Source organism: Agelaius phoeniceus, chromosome 6 (genome assembly GCF_051311805.1).
Source record: "Agelaius phoeniceus isolate bAgePho1 chromosome 6, bAgePho1.hap1, whole genome shotgun sequence".
Taxonomy (NCBI): domain Eukaryota; kingdom Metazoa; phylum Chordata; class Aves; order Passeriformes; family Icteridae; genus Agelaius; species Agelaius phoeniceus.
Window position 1 is genome coordinate 5,437,285 of NC_135270.1, and position 17,160 is coordinate 5,454,444.

Below are 17,160 nucleotides of genomic sequence, written 5' to 3' on the forward strand. Positions count from 1 at the left end.
TTAGCGCCAAATCCCAGGCTCCACCCAGTTTGTAGGCGCTGTGCTCATTCTTTGGAAGCGGGAGAGGTTATCACCTACCTTAATCCCTGCGGCGGGGTGGATTAAGGACACCAATGTGCCTCAGGATTCTCAAAGAGGATCCTGGAAACTTCTTGTTTCTTCTTTTTTGCTGTCTTTACTAAACTCTATTGGGCCTCAGGAAGGATTTGCATCTGAAATGGGCGACCTGGAGCTTTTCTCAATGAAGACATCAGATCAAAGTTCAGTTAGTCAAGGCCTTTCTAAAACATTAAGGGGGCTTGGAAGTACACAATAAAAAGATGAGCTCTGGCAGAGATTGCAGTAAAAACATTCTGATCTGTAATCCGGATAAAGAATAGATTATAGGCCAAAGAACAGCCCCTGTTTAAATTGCTTTCAGAATCCTTGTTTTGAATAAAGTTACATTTTACAAGAAAAACATTTAAATTTCGATGGAATGTTGTGTCTTATTCAACAGCCTGCTTTAAAAATCAGATACCAAGAAATAAATTGGTGCATTGATTTAGAGAATGTGCTTTTCTATATATATTTTTTTAGTAAAACTGGTTGCCTCAGATGACTAGATATTCATAAGCAATTCCATAGGGTTTTATTTTTTTTTAAAACTAATTATTTCTTTTAACTAAAAGTTTGAGTTTCATTGGTTATTCTGGGAAAAGTATTGCATTATTGTTACTGTTGGTATGCCCTGATAACTGACCAGGCCTAATACCTGTTAGTCAAATAATTTCAAAATATTTACCCTAAATCAAATCATTCTAACTAATCTTAACAGTTTAGTACATTTTTGGTGAAGTACTATCTACTTGAATATTTCATGGTATAACAGTCTGGAGGGGGGGGTCCCTAAACCAGGACAGGGGGGGTTAACTTTACATGTATAATTCAAATAATGTTGCAGGTTCTGTTCTGAATTCCATTAATATGGACCAAACAGATGCATTTATTTCCTCTATTTAATAGCACAGCATGTTCAAAATGTGTAATTCCTGCACAGGTATACATTAAATTTGGTTTATGGTGTTTCGTATACCAAACTTAAGATCTGAAGAAAATGTATCTTCATTATAGCAAATCATAGTTATTGCATGTAATAACTCAGCCTACTGTTTATTTGATTTTCAAGGAACTGAAAATAATTTTAAACTATTTTTTATTTTTCTATTAAAATCACTTATATGAAGATGCAATGGTTGGTTTTTTCACTGATCATAAATAAAGAGAAAAATTTTCCAAGTCAGCTGAAAACATTTCTGTAGCACCCATATAATTGTCAGAGACTGAAAAATCAAAGAGGCTGAATACATGATGTTCTGCTGATATCATAGATCTGGCTTCTGCAAATTTGTGATCATCTGTCTAGAACATGTGCAAAAAATACATTCTTTTAATTATCTGGCTTCACTTTGGTGCTGCAGCTTGGAATAGTAGAGGTTGAACTCTGTGTCAAAGATTCACATTCAAGTATGACAATGGGGGAATGAAAACTTAGTAGTAATTATTATAATGTTTTTCTACTTTAAGCTTTTATTTAGACTGAATGGGAAAAAACCAGAGGTTTGAAGTGCATTGCTAGTGAATTACTTTCCTTTGACAGATAATAGTTTAAGATTGTAATCAGTACTGTTGTTTCCACAGACCAGCCCAACAACATATACAAAGTTTGGCCATTATTATGACGTTTCTAAAAAAATGTCTCCAGAACTGTATCAGTCTGTGAAACTGCACAGTTTTTACCTCCATGAAGAATTGCCTTTTGAGCCTAAAATGAAAACATGGTAAGTTTTGTCACCACGGTTCTGTTGTGTGTTAAGATTTTGCATGCATATTGGCAGGAAATGATAATTGGGTCTAAAATAAATGATTTTGGGTCTAAAATAAATGATTTTGGGTCTAAAATAAATGATTTTGGGTCTGCACTTGCTGTGGTGATGGAGGGGGTGTCACGAGCAGTTTGGCCATGGGTGCCACTCAGTGCCACCCACCTGGAGTGGCACAGGGACAGCTCAGAGCTCTGCTCCCACCTGGGGGAGTGTATGCTGAGAATTTCAGACTTTCTGTGCTGGCAGGCACTGACCCCCAAGAGAACACTGCATTTGACCTGAGGCTGTGGAGAAGGCTTCCAAAATGGAATGACGGAACTGGGATTGTGGGTGTGGAGTTTGAATAGAATGTGTAATATCACAGGGGGGGAAACTTAGAGTTTAGGATTTTAGAATATAGTAATACATGTAAAGCAAGATGGAGGTTTTAGGGTGGAGGCTGGTCCTTCTTCTTCACCTTCTTCTCCTTGGGTTTGGGTGGTTTTGTGTATTTGGACAGGAAACTCCACATTGTGGACTTCAAGTGATTTGTTATTGGGTTAAAAGTGAAAATAATTTAGGTGTCATTTCTTAATTGGACAGTTTAGCCTTAAAAGGCCTTATAACAAAAGATAGTTAGCCATTTTGTGCCTTGTTAGTGAAGAACTGCAGAACTCACTGCCTGTGAGACTGTAACATAGATGAGAAATAATAAACACCTGAGTCTGAACATGAACTGTCCTCTCAAGTGCCTTCAATCCCAATCCAGCCAGAGGATGAGGAAGCTGAAAGCTGGCAGGGGAGGGAGCAGGTTGGCAGTGACAATTAAGGCAGACATTACTAGGACAGCCTGGCTGCATGTGAACCCAGCCCTGCTGACAGCCCGGTGTGGGGACTGGGAGAGCTGTTCCTGTCTGGCTGGAACCCTCCCTGAGCAGCGTGCCCCAGCAGCTCAGAGATGGGCTTGTCAGGTGGCTATCAGCCTTAAAAGGATCTCTGCAGTTTGCAGGGCTTAGGAGACAGGCCATCCTTGACCTACATAGCTCAGAGTGCTAGATCAGATTACTTGATGATGTGCTTTTGCTTCTTACATCCTACAGCTTCACCTAAGGAAAATGCAATATGCTGTGAATAAAATTACAATCACTAATTACATCTTGCAAAACATTTCCTATTCAAGCTCTCCTTGGAATGAATAACTCATTATGTTTATGGCTGTCAGTAGGGAATTAAGGAAGACTGAGAGAAAATGAGTGACAGTAGCAAAGACTCCTCTTAGCCTGTAGACACACACATCCATTGTGTCTTTCTTGGAGACACTTCAAGTCAAGTCAAACATCAAGGCTGGGCCAGCAATTTCTTTGTCCAGCCCAGTCCCTGAATTTATATAATAGTGTAATTTATATAATTCATATGAAACCTAGCTTTATAGATCCCAGTGTATAGGGTCAGCTTCTGGAGGCAGTGTGGGATTGACTGGGATTGATTTCCACTGCAGTGCACTCATATACAACCTCAGATTTATGAAAGAAGTGCAGTATGAGCCACCTTTCTTAGAGCTGTAGCAAAGCAAAAGTCAAGTCTCTCTCTAATTTGTTCTGTGTTACATGATCAAATGTCTCTGCTTTGTGAAGTAAATTCTTGTGATAGTGTAAAAAAACCCCGATTTTAGGTCAAAGCAGGGAACTTCTTTCTATATTAGTATTTGAACCAATTTTGTTTATATGTTAATGTTATAATTTTTAATTTTTAGTAGCAGAGCAATAGAGGATGGACACAAAAAAAATCTGACAGGTTGCAAGTGTTGTTACAGTTACTGAGCAATTTAACTCCCTTTCTCTTCTCTAGCTAATGAGAATGTTGTGACTCATCCACTAACTATATGGCTGTCAAGTATTAGTTCATTTTACATTAAAATCAAATTAACTCATCAGGAATGGACTTTATGCATTTGATTTTATAAACCCTGTTTAATGCTGATATTGTGCTTGTGTGCCAGCCTGATAAAAATGCATCTTTCTTAACCATGGGAGTTCTACTCTTTTTTTCTTTAGTTTAAATCTAACAGAAAGATTGGATTTGTGTAATTTTCTTGACAAATTAGTAGAGCACAGGGTGATGAGGTGAGGAAGATGAACAGATAAAGGTGGCCTTTGGAAGGCTTATCTCCTTTTCCTCTCCCTGCCACCTCAACATGGGTCTCCTTCAAGAAGCCCCTCCCAAGGAAATGAAGGAATTGTGGTGTTGGGAGTAAAGGCAGGTACCAAAGTAACAGCCAGCCACCATTCCAAACATTGTCATGCAGTCTAAAAACTACATGATATATGACAGGGAGGAACAGAGACCACACTGGGAATACCAAACTCTTGGAAATCTGTGGGGGATGTAGAGTTGTGTAAGTCTCTTTCTTTACAGTAGCTCATTTGTCTTCTAAGTTTGATTATTGACCACAAACACAGTAGGTTTTCGATTCCCTATTTTAAAAAGGTGGTACTAGGTTAGTGTTAAGAGAAGGTGGGAAGGAAGAATTTTTCAAAATTACAGTCCCTGATAATAGGCTTAAAAAGGAGAATGGAAGTTCTTGGAAAAATGGAAGCAGAGTTAAAAGCTGACATGCAGAGGATGCAACTCTCTCTTCTGCAATCATGGGCTGCAGTAAATATGGTAGAAATAAAGGCAGGAAATATGGAGATGTTTTTCTAATGATTTGCACAAGAAGTTGCCTTGCAGACTGGAGTATTGTAGAATCTCCATCACTGAAAATTTTTGAGGACAAGCTAGGTAAACATCTGTCAGACTAACTTTTCATCCCTGTGTTTGTGATTCTTTAATTCACATTAGTCATGATGTGATTAAATGAAATTAAATCCAAAAAAGAAATCCATTTTATTTCACCTGTTTCTCAGTGAGTGAACTGTCTCTGTAGTTGAAGCTAATGTATTTTTTAGATAATTTCAGAATTTCCCTTGCAGGATCAGAGATGAAGGGAATTTATATAGGCCAGAAACTCTTGGCCCTTTTGAGAAATCATGTATATTTATATATAATGTCCCTCTCTGGCTATCCACACAAGCAGTTGGTTTCTTTATGGACTTGGAAAGAAAGGTGATTTTTTTTTTTTTTTTTTGCCTAATTAGATTAAGACTGATCTTTTCTTTGCATTTAAAAATGAGTTTTGGAGGTTTTCAATATCATTTGGGTGGATCAGTCTTGCTTTTGTTTCCTGTGTTTTCACGTGTGTGTGTACCTGGTTTTTGATAGAGGCAGGGGCAAAGTGTTACCCTATAAACTGGCACCTGCCAGACAGTGCAGGTATAACACTCAATAGCCGTGTTTGCTCTCCTTCCTGCAGTCCTGGGACCTGATGGCTGAGTTAGACCACAGGGTTCCCTTGGGATAATCACTCAAGGTGGACAGAAGTTCATTTCCCCATGCTAAAAATTAACTGAAGCCAGTGCTGCTAAAGGAAGCAGTAAATGGGCCTGGGTGTTGGGTGGCAGAAGAAGACATAAACCCTCCCTGTCTTATCTCACTTTTATGCTGGGGAAGGGCAGTTGTGTGCTGGTTTACAGGGATGTGTGGCTGACAGGAGCTGCTGTGCAGTGGTTGTTGCCAGGATATTCCTGGTCGCTGCACTGCTGGAGATGGTGCCCAGCAGGAAGCAGGAATATCCTCTCTGGTGGTCCTTATTTTCCATCTCTGCTCTCAGCCTCCTTCTTCAGGGCAATTACCAAACAAGAAGGTTTGGTAATCAAAAGACCCAGAATAATTAAGCTGTAGTTTCTCAGTAGCACTTGTAACTCTTACCTTGAGAAAGTACGTGCATTTGAAAAAAGAATTAATTTATCTAGAGATTGGATTTACCAATAAATTTAGATAAAACGGGTTTGACTGTCTTGCCTAATGGAGTCTCCTTTTCCATAACAAGGCTATTTGTCATGCCCTTGATAACCTCACCTTTGTTAAGTGCTTGGAAACTATCAGCAGAGAAGTCAGAGCCTTTGTTGTAACCAGGATACCTTCTTGCCAGCTCCTGCTTTACCCATTACTAAAGTGGTAAACAAAAAAAAGAGTTAAGGAGGAATTGTTTAAACTCATTATCAACATCAAATTGTGTTTAGCAACAAAACCAAAAAAAGACTAGAAATTGGAAAATAAGAAATATCTTATTTCCTTCCTTAAATATTGTGACAAACATTGCCAGAAGGGTAATGCAACTTGCTTTTATAAACAGTGCTTCTACAATATCTTTCATGTTCTTATTTACATAAGATGGGTCAAATTCAAGGAAACCATTAATATTTTAGAAAGAGATAGAAAAGCACCTGTTTTGACATTTTTTAAAAATCTACACATACTACATGATTTTTTAAAATTCTTTCTTTGCTGCAAATCTCTTTCTGGTAGATTAATTGAAGATCTATTTTATTTCTTTGTTTTAGTTTTGAGACCCTTTAATGCTGCAAGTGCTTTGGTTATTTTATTATATTTGGTTATCTTTTATCCACTAGCTTTTAAAAACAAGTTAGGAATGAATCAGAAATCAGCAAATATTTTGATTGCAGTACATTCTCTAGCAAAATAAAATATTATCTGTTGTGATAATGCAAAAACACAGAGAGAGAGAATTTTGGCTGCTGTGGGGGGGCTAAAGTTCACCCTGTGAACTGGACAGCTGCCACACAGTGTAGGCAGAACATTTAATAGCCATTCCTTTTGCAACTGAGCACTGGGAAAGTAATGGACTTGAGAAGTTCAACTTGCTTTTTTTTGTATAGCAAGGCAGACTTTATGCATGACATATCAGGTTGAGATCATGCACTGCCAGTTAATTTGCAGGTCTGAATTTCATAACAGGTATTAAATTATTAAAGTGCATCAGTTTAGCCAGTAGCTTTCTTGGGTATTAAATCTGAAACAAACCCAGAGTTTGATTTGGAAGCTCTCCTTTGTGTTCATATGAGAGAAAGGTCATCTCTTAGTGTTTTTTGATATTGATTGTTTCAAAACTCACATTTCTTAGGACCACATGACTTTTTTTGATTGTAGATGTTTATAACTCAAGTATATTTGAGGGTTGGGGTTGTATGGATACTGTTTCCTTAAAGAAAGCACACATTTTTGAGTTGAAGCAATGGTGCAAAAGAGAGATCATTGCAATTCTTACATGCTTCTCAGAAAAGTTGAATTCTCTCCTGTGCCAAGGGATGAAAGCGAGTTTATTTGGGTTTATTCATCAGTAAAATGAATTTGGATAACAGTCTAGGCTCTTAGTAAAGTAATGGGAATAATATTAATAATAATATTTCATTAATATTTGGGCCAGGTGGTCTCTCAAGGTGCCTTCCAGCCTGAGCTGTTACCAGACACATAAATTATGGAGCCAACAAGAATATTTTTAAAGGCAAAATTTTCAAAATAACCTGGTGTATGTCCAAAGAAATACAGCAAGAGGTTTGAATCCTCGACCCTTGATGAGACTGGAAGAAAATGTCAAAGACAGAATAGATAGAAGGGCTTAAGTTGCAATGGGGAACCTGAATCAGCCCAGATACTCAACCCTGTGTGGTCCATGGGATTTAAGAAAAAAATTTCTCTTTTAGAAGTGAGCACCTGAATTGTTCTTTGAAAGTAAAGAGCTTCTAAGTCTGACAAGATGATTTGCTGAACCTTCATTTTGTGTTAAGTCTGCTTAAATCCATTTTTAGCCATTGGTTTGCTTTTGTTTATTTTTCTGAATGTTATATTTTCTAAACAATACATAGAGTAAATGCTACCTCGCAATTTTGCTGTCATGCAAATAAAGCTGTGAAAATACATGAAGATTTTCATAGGAAGTCAACTCTGTTCATCAGGGCATTGATTAGGTATACTTGGAATCACAACTGGGTAGATCTCTGTCAGTCACAGAAGATTAGTACTGGGCTGGAATGGCTTCAACTTTAATTGATACATTAAATCATTAATCTTCTAGATGTAAGTGAGCCTGACATAATTAAGTTATCTTAATCCCTAGAGACTTTAGCTTTCACTAAATGTCTGAGCCCTGAACTAGTTAATGTGAAGCAATCACAACTGCTTATAATGTCAACTTTATTCAAAGAGGTTTTGGGGTTTTTTTTCCTTCTCTGACACCTCTTTTCCAGGTGACACTTGCACTGAGAGCTGCATCTGTTCATATTTATTTTTTATACAGCTGTTAGAGACTTATAGGAGAATATTGCAATTGTAACTAAAATATTTCTGCTTCCCAACAGGAATATGAACAGTGCTTATGTAAGGCTGCTTCAGTCCATTCAGAGGATCATTTCCCAGGAGGGCTTTGATGGCTCTGATCCCCAGGTACTGAACACCCTCACACTCCTCTTTAATCCTCTAACTATTCTTTTCTTGCTTTTCTTGCACAAGGTCTTGGACAAATTATTAAGGAACAAATTGTTTCTAAACATTGGTAAAGTAAACAAGCAAAGTAGATAGTGTTGTTCATGTTTTAAGGGTTTTTTTTTGAGTTTTTACCTGTTACAGATATGCAGAGAAAGAAATGTAAGGCAGCATTAGTAAAATGCCTCTTTTGTTCAATTAGTTAATAAAAGAATGGCCAAATATAATGGAAAGAAGCAAATTACATTTTCATCTACAATATTTGTTTTTCAAATTATAGCTTTAGCATACTCTGCTCAAGATTCTTGAGGTTAAACATTTACCCCTGAAAGTTCAGGTTTTTTTAATTGTTGCTTTAACTGGTGTGAATTTTTTACTTGATTAAATGGTAGCATCTTTATGTGGTGAGCATTGAAGGAGAAATTAAGAAATAAGAATGCTATTTCAATTTATCAATCAGCTTATCAGCCTTCCAAAAATCTCTGTACTCTTCATAGTGTATAAAATGTGGGAATCAAAAACACTTTAAGTGTAACAACATAGGCTGGAAGACCTTTTCTAATTTGAGAAGTGCCCTATAAGTTATTCTCTGTCGTATTCAGCAACATGGCAGTTCTTTGGAGCTGATGGAAATAATATAATAAATTGGACAGATTGATGCTCAATTGAAAGGTAATTATTGCTGTACCATTGAAATGTCACTGCAGTAGAAGCCAATTAACATAGACTCTGGAGAGCCTGAAATTATTTAATTCAAATTCAATATCTTAGGAATATTAGGGTTTTTTTCCTGTTGCTTAAGTGCACATCAAGACCTGCCTGAATCGCTGGAATAGCTTGGGAATGATTTTTGCAGGGAGATGATGCAGGAGAGGCTGTTTTCCTGCCTGCCAGTGGGGTTTGGGAGCGTTACCTGCACCGAGCCCTCGTGTGTAAATGTCGCTGCTTGTGCTCAGCCGAGATGTCTGGGAGGGTTTTGCCCTCCCCTCGGTGGCAGTGCCAGCCTGGAGAAGGCCATTGGTCCCTGCCAGGCCCCTCTCCCCACGGTAGCCATGGCAACAGGGATGTGTGTCATCCTCCCGTGCTGCACGGGGATGCTCCTCCTGCCTCAGAGCCCTGGGTGACACAAACACCCTGCCAGCCCCCAGCCAGCCTCCTGCCCAAGACATCAGCCTCTTATTGCTTAGTTTTCTTTATACATGCACTTAGAGAAAAGAAAATGCAGGTTTTTCAGAGCCAGCACTTGGGTGGTTTTTTTGCTTGCAAAAATTCAACATCACCGATCATTATTTTCTCTGGTTTTTGTCAATTGTTTCAAAATGACTTACTAGTGTCAATAAAACAAAACCTGAACTTTAACTGGGATGAATCTAACAGTGTATGTTTGCTCAATAATACATATAAATTTCAAAGGTGAAACTTTAAAAGTTATTTTTCAGGCCAGTTTATTGATCTAGAAAGCCATTAGCACTATGTAGTTCTTTCTGTTTCAAGGGAGGCAAGGCAAACAATTTCCTGGAGTGGTTTCTGTTATTTTCTTTTAATATCCCACCTTCTCCTTGCATCTTTCTTTGTACAGTCAAATTTTGTACATTTAGAAGCCTTGTATAATACACACTTCTTAAAAATGTGGCCAGACTTGAATGTAGCAGTGGCCTGGAACACACCTTGGATCTTTTATTTGCCAAATCTCTGAGCAATTCCTTGCTATTTCATTTCATTTCATTTACTGAGCTCTCTAAAGTGCTTTGTAAGTAGGCAGGAGTGAAGATTGTAGAGTAAGTAGCAGCCTGTATCTTTCTGGACCTGTGTATAATTGCCATATATAATCATAAAAGCTTCTGAGACGTTTGTGCCTGTACTCCCACCCTCAAATAATCCTGTACTTGACTGGCAAAACTTTCAGATATTTTTTGGCTGCTTTCACATCAATTTGCCAATGATACTTAGATTTACTCCTTTATTTGAAGAAAACTGAGCAGGATGTGACTCATCCCAGCGGAGAGATGGTTTGACACAATTGGGAAAATAAGTGAAAACCACCATTAGAGGTTTGGTAGCCTTTGATAAAACACTCAGGCATCTCTAGGACCTAGTACACTCAGTTAACATTAGTTAATAGTTCATAATATTTAATAATTAGATTATATATGGAACGTCAGAGTTTGAATTACCTAGAAGCTACAAATACAAGCATCAGGTTTACAGCCTTTCTAAAGCCTCCCACTTACTCTGCTATTGATCCTTAAGTGGGAATCCTTTACAAGTTGATCGTGGTATTAAGTTATATGGAATGGCACCTCTTTGTTTCAGAATGTTTTGGGGTTTTCATGTTTGACACCAGAGGTTTAATAGGCAACTATTTCCTAACATTAATTTTGTGTACTTTGGAGGCTTTCAGGGTAATAGTTGGGGGGGATTTTTTTTTTGTTGTTGTTGGCATGGAGTTGGGTTTTCTGAATTCTTCATAATCAGAATTTCTGCTGCCAAATCAAACACTGTTACAAGAATTACATTTTTTTTAAATTACAAAATAAATCCAAACTTCCAGGCTAATGTGAATATTAAAGATCTAGTGGTGCATTTTAAAAAATGTTACCATACTCTTTACAGGAGGCTGTTTGTGGGAGAATATTAGACTTATACTTTTCTTATATTTCAGTTTTGGCATAATAAACTAAAATAGAAATAAATTATATATATTATGTATATTAGTATGTATCTTTTTGTATAACAAATTATGCTGATAGAAGTTCTATTACTGGCCAAATAAATACATCTGATATTATCAGGTGTCTGAATAGCTTTATCTTTTACTGCTCTTATGATTTGATGTTGTGAAATAAGCATCTGTCATCCTCTCTCCATTAAGAGAACAGTTCTTTCCTCTGTATGTTGTTCTTACAGATGTTCCTCATAAGAAAAAAATATTTTTCTCATTTAAAAAGTTTCTGTAAGTTTTATCTATGTTTGTATTGAAATTTTGAAATACTTTAATGCTTCCTCTACCTGGTTAATGTCCATGATATCTGGATAAAACAATTTTCTTAAATGCCTGCTGTTTTTTTTTCCTGTTGCTTAAGTGCGCATCAAGAAGTGCCTGAATCTGCTCTGATCAGAAGTAATTAAATAATATTAGACCAAAACTTCTCTTTTTTGCTATTCTTTTTAAAACTGAACACCTAATCCGAGAGGACACCATATAGAGAAGTGTTGTCTTATCCTGTACTGTTGTCCTGATCTTCATACAGTGGTGTAAAAAGTTCACTTTTTGTAATTAAATCTTAAAAGCTGCAAAGCCTGAGACTAAAGAAGCCAGAGTTGAAGCACAGATTGCTTCCCCAGGGACTGGGAGTGAGTTGGCAGATCAGCTCCCTGGGTGAGACACACAAGTGGATAAAAGCAGAGCCATGTGGGGCTGACTGTGTCTCACAGGCTCTGCCTACCCAACATGGGTGGGGAAGCTTTTGGAAGAGCAGCCTCTTGTCTTGCCCAAACCTTTCCTCTGGATTTCCAGAGCAGCTGTGCCATGGTTTGTGCTTGAGAGTTGCTGTTTATTCTAGCTGTTGGAAATCAATAGCTACTGATGCCTTGTGCAGGCTGCCCTAGAGCAGAGGCTGGGCAGAGCTAAAGAATCAAGCAGGGATGGATTCAAAGCATCTCCTCCATGGATCCACCTTGGGCAGCACCAGAGCCCAGCCAGGCCTGCACCCAAGATGAACCAAAATGGCCCCAAAATGCACCAGCGCTCCCGGGCTCTCTCCCTTGGATCAGTTCTGCTCCATTTGCATCTTGCAGTTCATTGTCCCATTCCAGCTTTAGCCCCTGCAGTCCCACCCTGCTTGTTTTTCTCTCTGCAGCCCACGGGGTTTGTGCTCTTGGGGCTGAGATTGGGATCATTTGTCCTTGGTGCCCAGCTGGAGCAGGAATTGTTTTGTCTCCCTGCTCTGTGCACAGAGCTCACCATCCCTGAATGTGAAGCCCAGACCCACACACTAAAGCAGCACAGAATGGGAAAAATAGAAAAGCTAAACCTGAGGCATCAGTGCAGTTTATCAAAACACTTTTCTCTAGTGAGAAGTACCTGCAAGCTTTTACATATCAAAACTAATATTTATACGTGTGTGTGTGTGTTTAATTAAAGAAAGCTGGTCTTCAAGTATGAAACCTGAACTCTAGAAATGTTTCTTTCTTACCTTGTGCAGGAAGTCTTTCAATGAGGAAGTTCCTTGTCTTTCAGCCATTGATAGAAAATATATCTAAAATCCTTTCCAAAGACCACCAGGAAGGGTCACATCAAACAAGCAGAAATGACAGTTGTCATCATGAGAGAGAACATTTTATTTTGCATAAACAAATTAAAACTTTGACTGCATCATCTGTCCCTTCAGAAATGGAGCTTTATCTTGGCCACTGCCTCTAAAGCAGGGCAGAAACTCTCATGTCAAGGTGGGGTCCTTAAGGGACCATCTGTCCCCATCACACACTGTGTTTCCACAGCTGTGGCTACAACTTAGTGGGAAGAAGAAAGGGACATAAATGATACTTGGAGACTTCTAAGGTAGTGGCAGGGACCTGTGTTGGTGAGCAAAGCACTGGCCTTGTTCTCTCAGAAGGAGCAGAAAAAGTGGATCTGAAGCAGACCGTGCAACAGTCAGGCTATGAAAGTGACACAGCAGAAAGGTGAAAATAGAGGGAGAAGTTGTGTTTGATTACTCCAGCAGGCTGCCTTAGAACTGGGAGCAAATACTCTTCTACATGGTTTTTAGTGATGGAGGGTAGAAAGGATGTAAAATGCCCTAGTGTTACTAGATTTTATTTCAGAATATACTTATATTTAGCTGGTTAAAAAATACAAATTAGTAGTTCTCAGTATTTCCATGTGTCTATTAGATTATCCATGGTACCTAAGCAGTGAAAAAAAATCCCATTCCATTTGCAATTTTCCTAAGATTGACAGAGATTACTGTGATTACATAAAACAGTTATTATGGACATGCATTCTAGAAATTGTATTCCTCCTAGCGTTTAAAAAATAACAACTTTTTAATTTTTTTATATTTTTTTTCCCAAACAGAAAAAACAAAGGAATGTTTTGAGGATAGGCATTCAGAGCCTGGGTTCCATCTTGTGGGGTGATGATGTTTGTTGCAGTGATGCTCCCGAGGATCCTCAGAGCCTGACCAAATTCCTCTATGTCCTGCGTGGCCTGCTCAGGAAATCCCTGTCTGCCTGCATCATCACAGTGCCTGCTCACCTCATCCAGGTAGGAATGCTGCTTTCTCTGGCTTCCAGAGCTGCCACAGCACTCAGCAAAACTTTAAAGCCTATGGTAAAGAAAAAAAAAAAAAAAAAAGGCAGTTCTGGGCATTTTTAATGTCTTTTTGTTCAAAGTGTGAACTTAAAATGTGACTGTATCTTATGCTTTTGTGGGAGAGTCCTGCTGCAAAATCTACAAAGAGCTAAGTATGAAATTATTTTATTTAATTGTCCACTAAAGCACACAGGTTTTGGGGGTTTTATTGATGGAACTTCGAGGGCAAGCAGTGCATGAAGGAAAAAGAAAATTCTCTTTTCTCAAGCACAAAAATAGGAATACATTATTCTGGAAGAGGGTTTCAAGAAAATGACACAAAAAAGTTGCCCAGTTATGAATTTTAGGGACAGTTATGCCAAACGTTGGTCTTATTCCTTTTTTTAAAAATTGTCAAAATTTCAGAAACTGTAAAAATGCAAGTATCTATAGTAATATCTTTTTCAATCATTTTTACAACATGTTTATGTACTTTCAAAAGTGCTTTCAAAATGCTTTATGGAGTATCAATATAAGGCTTTTCAGTTCTCTGTCTTTCTCTAAAATGCTCATTATAGTGATATCTCATCTTGTTTTTAAGGGTATAGATTTGCTCTATAATTCTGATATCCTCTTATACTGGGACTAGGAGCAAACCAGTTATGGCACAAGTCATTTTCCCAGCTGCAAATTTCTGATTTCTGCAAAATCAGAAGCAATTAACAGCATTGTTCATGTTAGTATACAGAGACTTCAATATATCTTCTGAAAATAAACTTTTTTAGCAAAAGGAAAAATGTAGATAGTCTTTTGTTCTGTAAGTGTAACTTACAAAAGCAAAAATATTATTATTCACAATGAGCAGAAAGCCTATAATTTTGTATATTTGATTTGATCATAGTAAAAAAGTACTGGATAAAACCTCATATTATGCAAAACATTTTCATAGTTTGGTGAGTTTATCAATAGATGAAATCCTGGCTTAGGTAGGTACATGACTCACACCTACTGCATTTTGTTAAAGGTCTTTGAATACCAGCAAATGTTATTTATTTAAATACCAATGCAATTAATCCTTCAAAAATAAAGGAGGTTGATTTTCTGGTTTTATATTGTAGTCAAAATTGTGTGAATATTTCTCTTACAGTACATACCTCTACCTCCTTACTTAATATTTTTAAATATTAGGTTGCTGTCTGCCTTCAGAAAGTGAGGCAGTTAAATTTAATGCAAGAAATAGAATTTGTGAATGTAAAAACTATGATCCTACTTCTTAGACACTGGAATTGCCTGTCCATAATTGGGATATATTTCCATCATGGTCTTCTTTATATACCATGCCAATAAAAAGAATGTTTGTATTTTAAAGAAGCACAGAAGTGTCTCTAAGACAGAAACTAAAGGTTGCTTCAAACTTACTCAAGAAGGTGATTATATCGATGAAATTTCTAGGGCAAACAGTGCAGGAAGAAAAAAGAAAATGTATAAATTTCAGGGAGTTAGAATTGAAATTCTACCTCATTTTTTAAATAACTGAGTTTTTAATTTTAACAGTAAGTGCTGGGAAATCCTGAATTAAAAAAAAATAAATGTACAGAACGTGCAGAATCTTTGCCTAGCTGTCTCAAACAACCAGGAGCATTAATTTAATTTTTTTTTTTGAGACTTTGGAAGTGGGTGTACCCTTTAAGCAGCGTGCTGTGGAGAGAGCTGTCCTTAGGAGGAGCAGAGCTGCTGGGGGTCCCTGGCAGCCCAGAGCAGTGGGTTCCCAGAGCCCTGCTGTGTGCTTGCTGGCCTCTCCCAGCAGCCTGTCAGGGAGCCCCTGGGAGCGTGTGTGCAGCCTCCCTGGCACCGATAATTGGGGATGCTGCCCAGCGCAGCCCAACATGTGCGGGGCTGCCTGGTGATCACAGCAGCTGCTCTCCTTCCCTCTGCATGGCTCCTCTCCTCGCTGCTGCGCTCACTCAGTCAGGAAAACACCTCCTCTCCCCAGCACAGGGAGACACGGGGAGCTTTTTCCTTTATTTCCAAGTGTATTTATGTTTAATTCCGTCAGCCAGCTCTAGCACGTGCTTTATCTGTCGAATATTCGAGTCAGTGCACTGAACACGCAGAGAATTCACACTGTTTTCCTGAAGATGTAGTAAATTCCCCATTTTTTTTCCCCTGAACTACTCTAGTACTACTCTAATAGTTCCTCTGCTTCCCAGGTTGTAGTTCAGCCCCTAACTAAATTAATTGGGTGGCCTCCACGTAAATTCTTCACGCGTGTAATTTTCATGAAGGACATGTAAGTTCAAAATCACATTTAATCAAAGTTTTGTTGGGGTGACAGATACAAAAAATTAGCTTTGTCTTTACCTGCTTTGTCATGAAAAAGTACATTTTTGGTAGTGACATAACTTATCTTGTCTCTGTCAATCTCCAGTACTAGTTACTCCAGTGAAGAAGAAATAAAACAATTGGTGGTACTGATTTTTGACAGGGGCAGATTATTTTCAGCCCAGACTAATTCTGGTTTTTATATGAAGTATATGAAAAATGCATATATTTTTTTAATTGTTTTTTTTCCTGTATTTTGCCAAATACTTTGCATGTTGTACTGTGACAGGGAGTTCACAAATTGACTCTGCCTGGTTTCTTTCTTTTTCAGAAAGTTTAATTTTGCCTTTACCTTTCATGCTTTCTCCATTTTTTTTTTTTGGCTGGTGAGGCATTAAAATGATCCTCCTATTTAATATTTTCTGTATTCTGGTTTGCAGTTTTTCTCATGCTGTCTTCTTAATATGTTTCTAAACAGTCGCTTACCTTTTTAGATAAACAGTATTGCTATTATTGTTGGTTCACTTTCCCTAAATTCTCATTTCTGGTTTGACTCTTCAGTGATTGCAGAACATTAAATAGTGATTTTGTTCTTGATGTTTTTCCCTCTGTGATACAAATGCACCAAAGTGGCTCTTACATTATTCCAGCAATCCATTGTCTTAGATTTAATAACTTGGAATTGCATTTATCCAAAGATAATGCTCATTAATCCAGCCCGATGGGACAATTCATGGTGTCCTGTAAGGCTGTATTTTGCTAAAAAACACAAGTTTACAAAGAAAGTCTGTTTGTGTGTGGAGTTTTTCCAAAGTAACTGGAAAAAAATTGTAGTCCACTAAAGCACACAGGTTTTGGGGGTTTTATTGATGGAACTTCTAGGGCAAACAGTGCATGAAGAAAAAAGAAAATTCTCTTTTCTCAACCACAAAAATAGGAATACACTATTCTGGAAGAGGGTTTCAAGAAAATGACATAAAAAACTTATCCAAATATGAATTTTATTCAGGTGATGTGTGACAAGTTTTTACTTGATTGATATTTTCTACCGATTGAACATCCTCTTATCTTACACTGTCTGTCAGCTAATAAATATTGAGCTACTTACAAGTGTGATTAAAATAGTTGATGGAAGGTTATTTTTCAAGTCTTCCTACTGCTTCTTGAAAATGCATTGTGCCTAAGAAATCATATGGTACATTTGAAAAGGGAAAATTACTTCCATTTTTAAAATCTAGCATTGATCAAGGAGGGCAGATTGAAGAGGCATTTCATTTGTTGTTACAATTTCCAAGTTTAAGGAATATTATAAAAACAAGT

At 37.7% G+C, this 17,160-nt stretch overlaps 1 protein-coding gene across 3 annotated transcripts in view; it reads left to right on the forward strand.

Annotated features, from left to right (window-relative positions):
* Nucleotides 1–17,160, forward strand: part of ELP4 (elongator acetyltransferase complex subunit 4) — a 141,142-nt gene that overhangs the window by 33,188 nt on the left and 90,794 nt on the right. For all 3 annotated transcript variants that reach the window (XM_054634787.2, XM_054634788.2, XM_054634791.2), the window contains 3 exons: nt 1,681–1,820; nt 8,102–8,186; nt 13,303–13,491. In XM_054634787.2, coding sequence (XP_054490762.2) covers nt 1,681–1,820; nt 8,102–8,186; nt 13,303–13,491 — 414 coding nt within the window. The remainder of the gene's footprint in view (nt 1–1,680; nt 1,821–8,101; nt 8,187–13,302; nt 13,492–17,160) is intronic.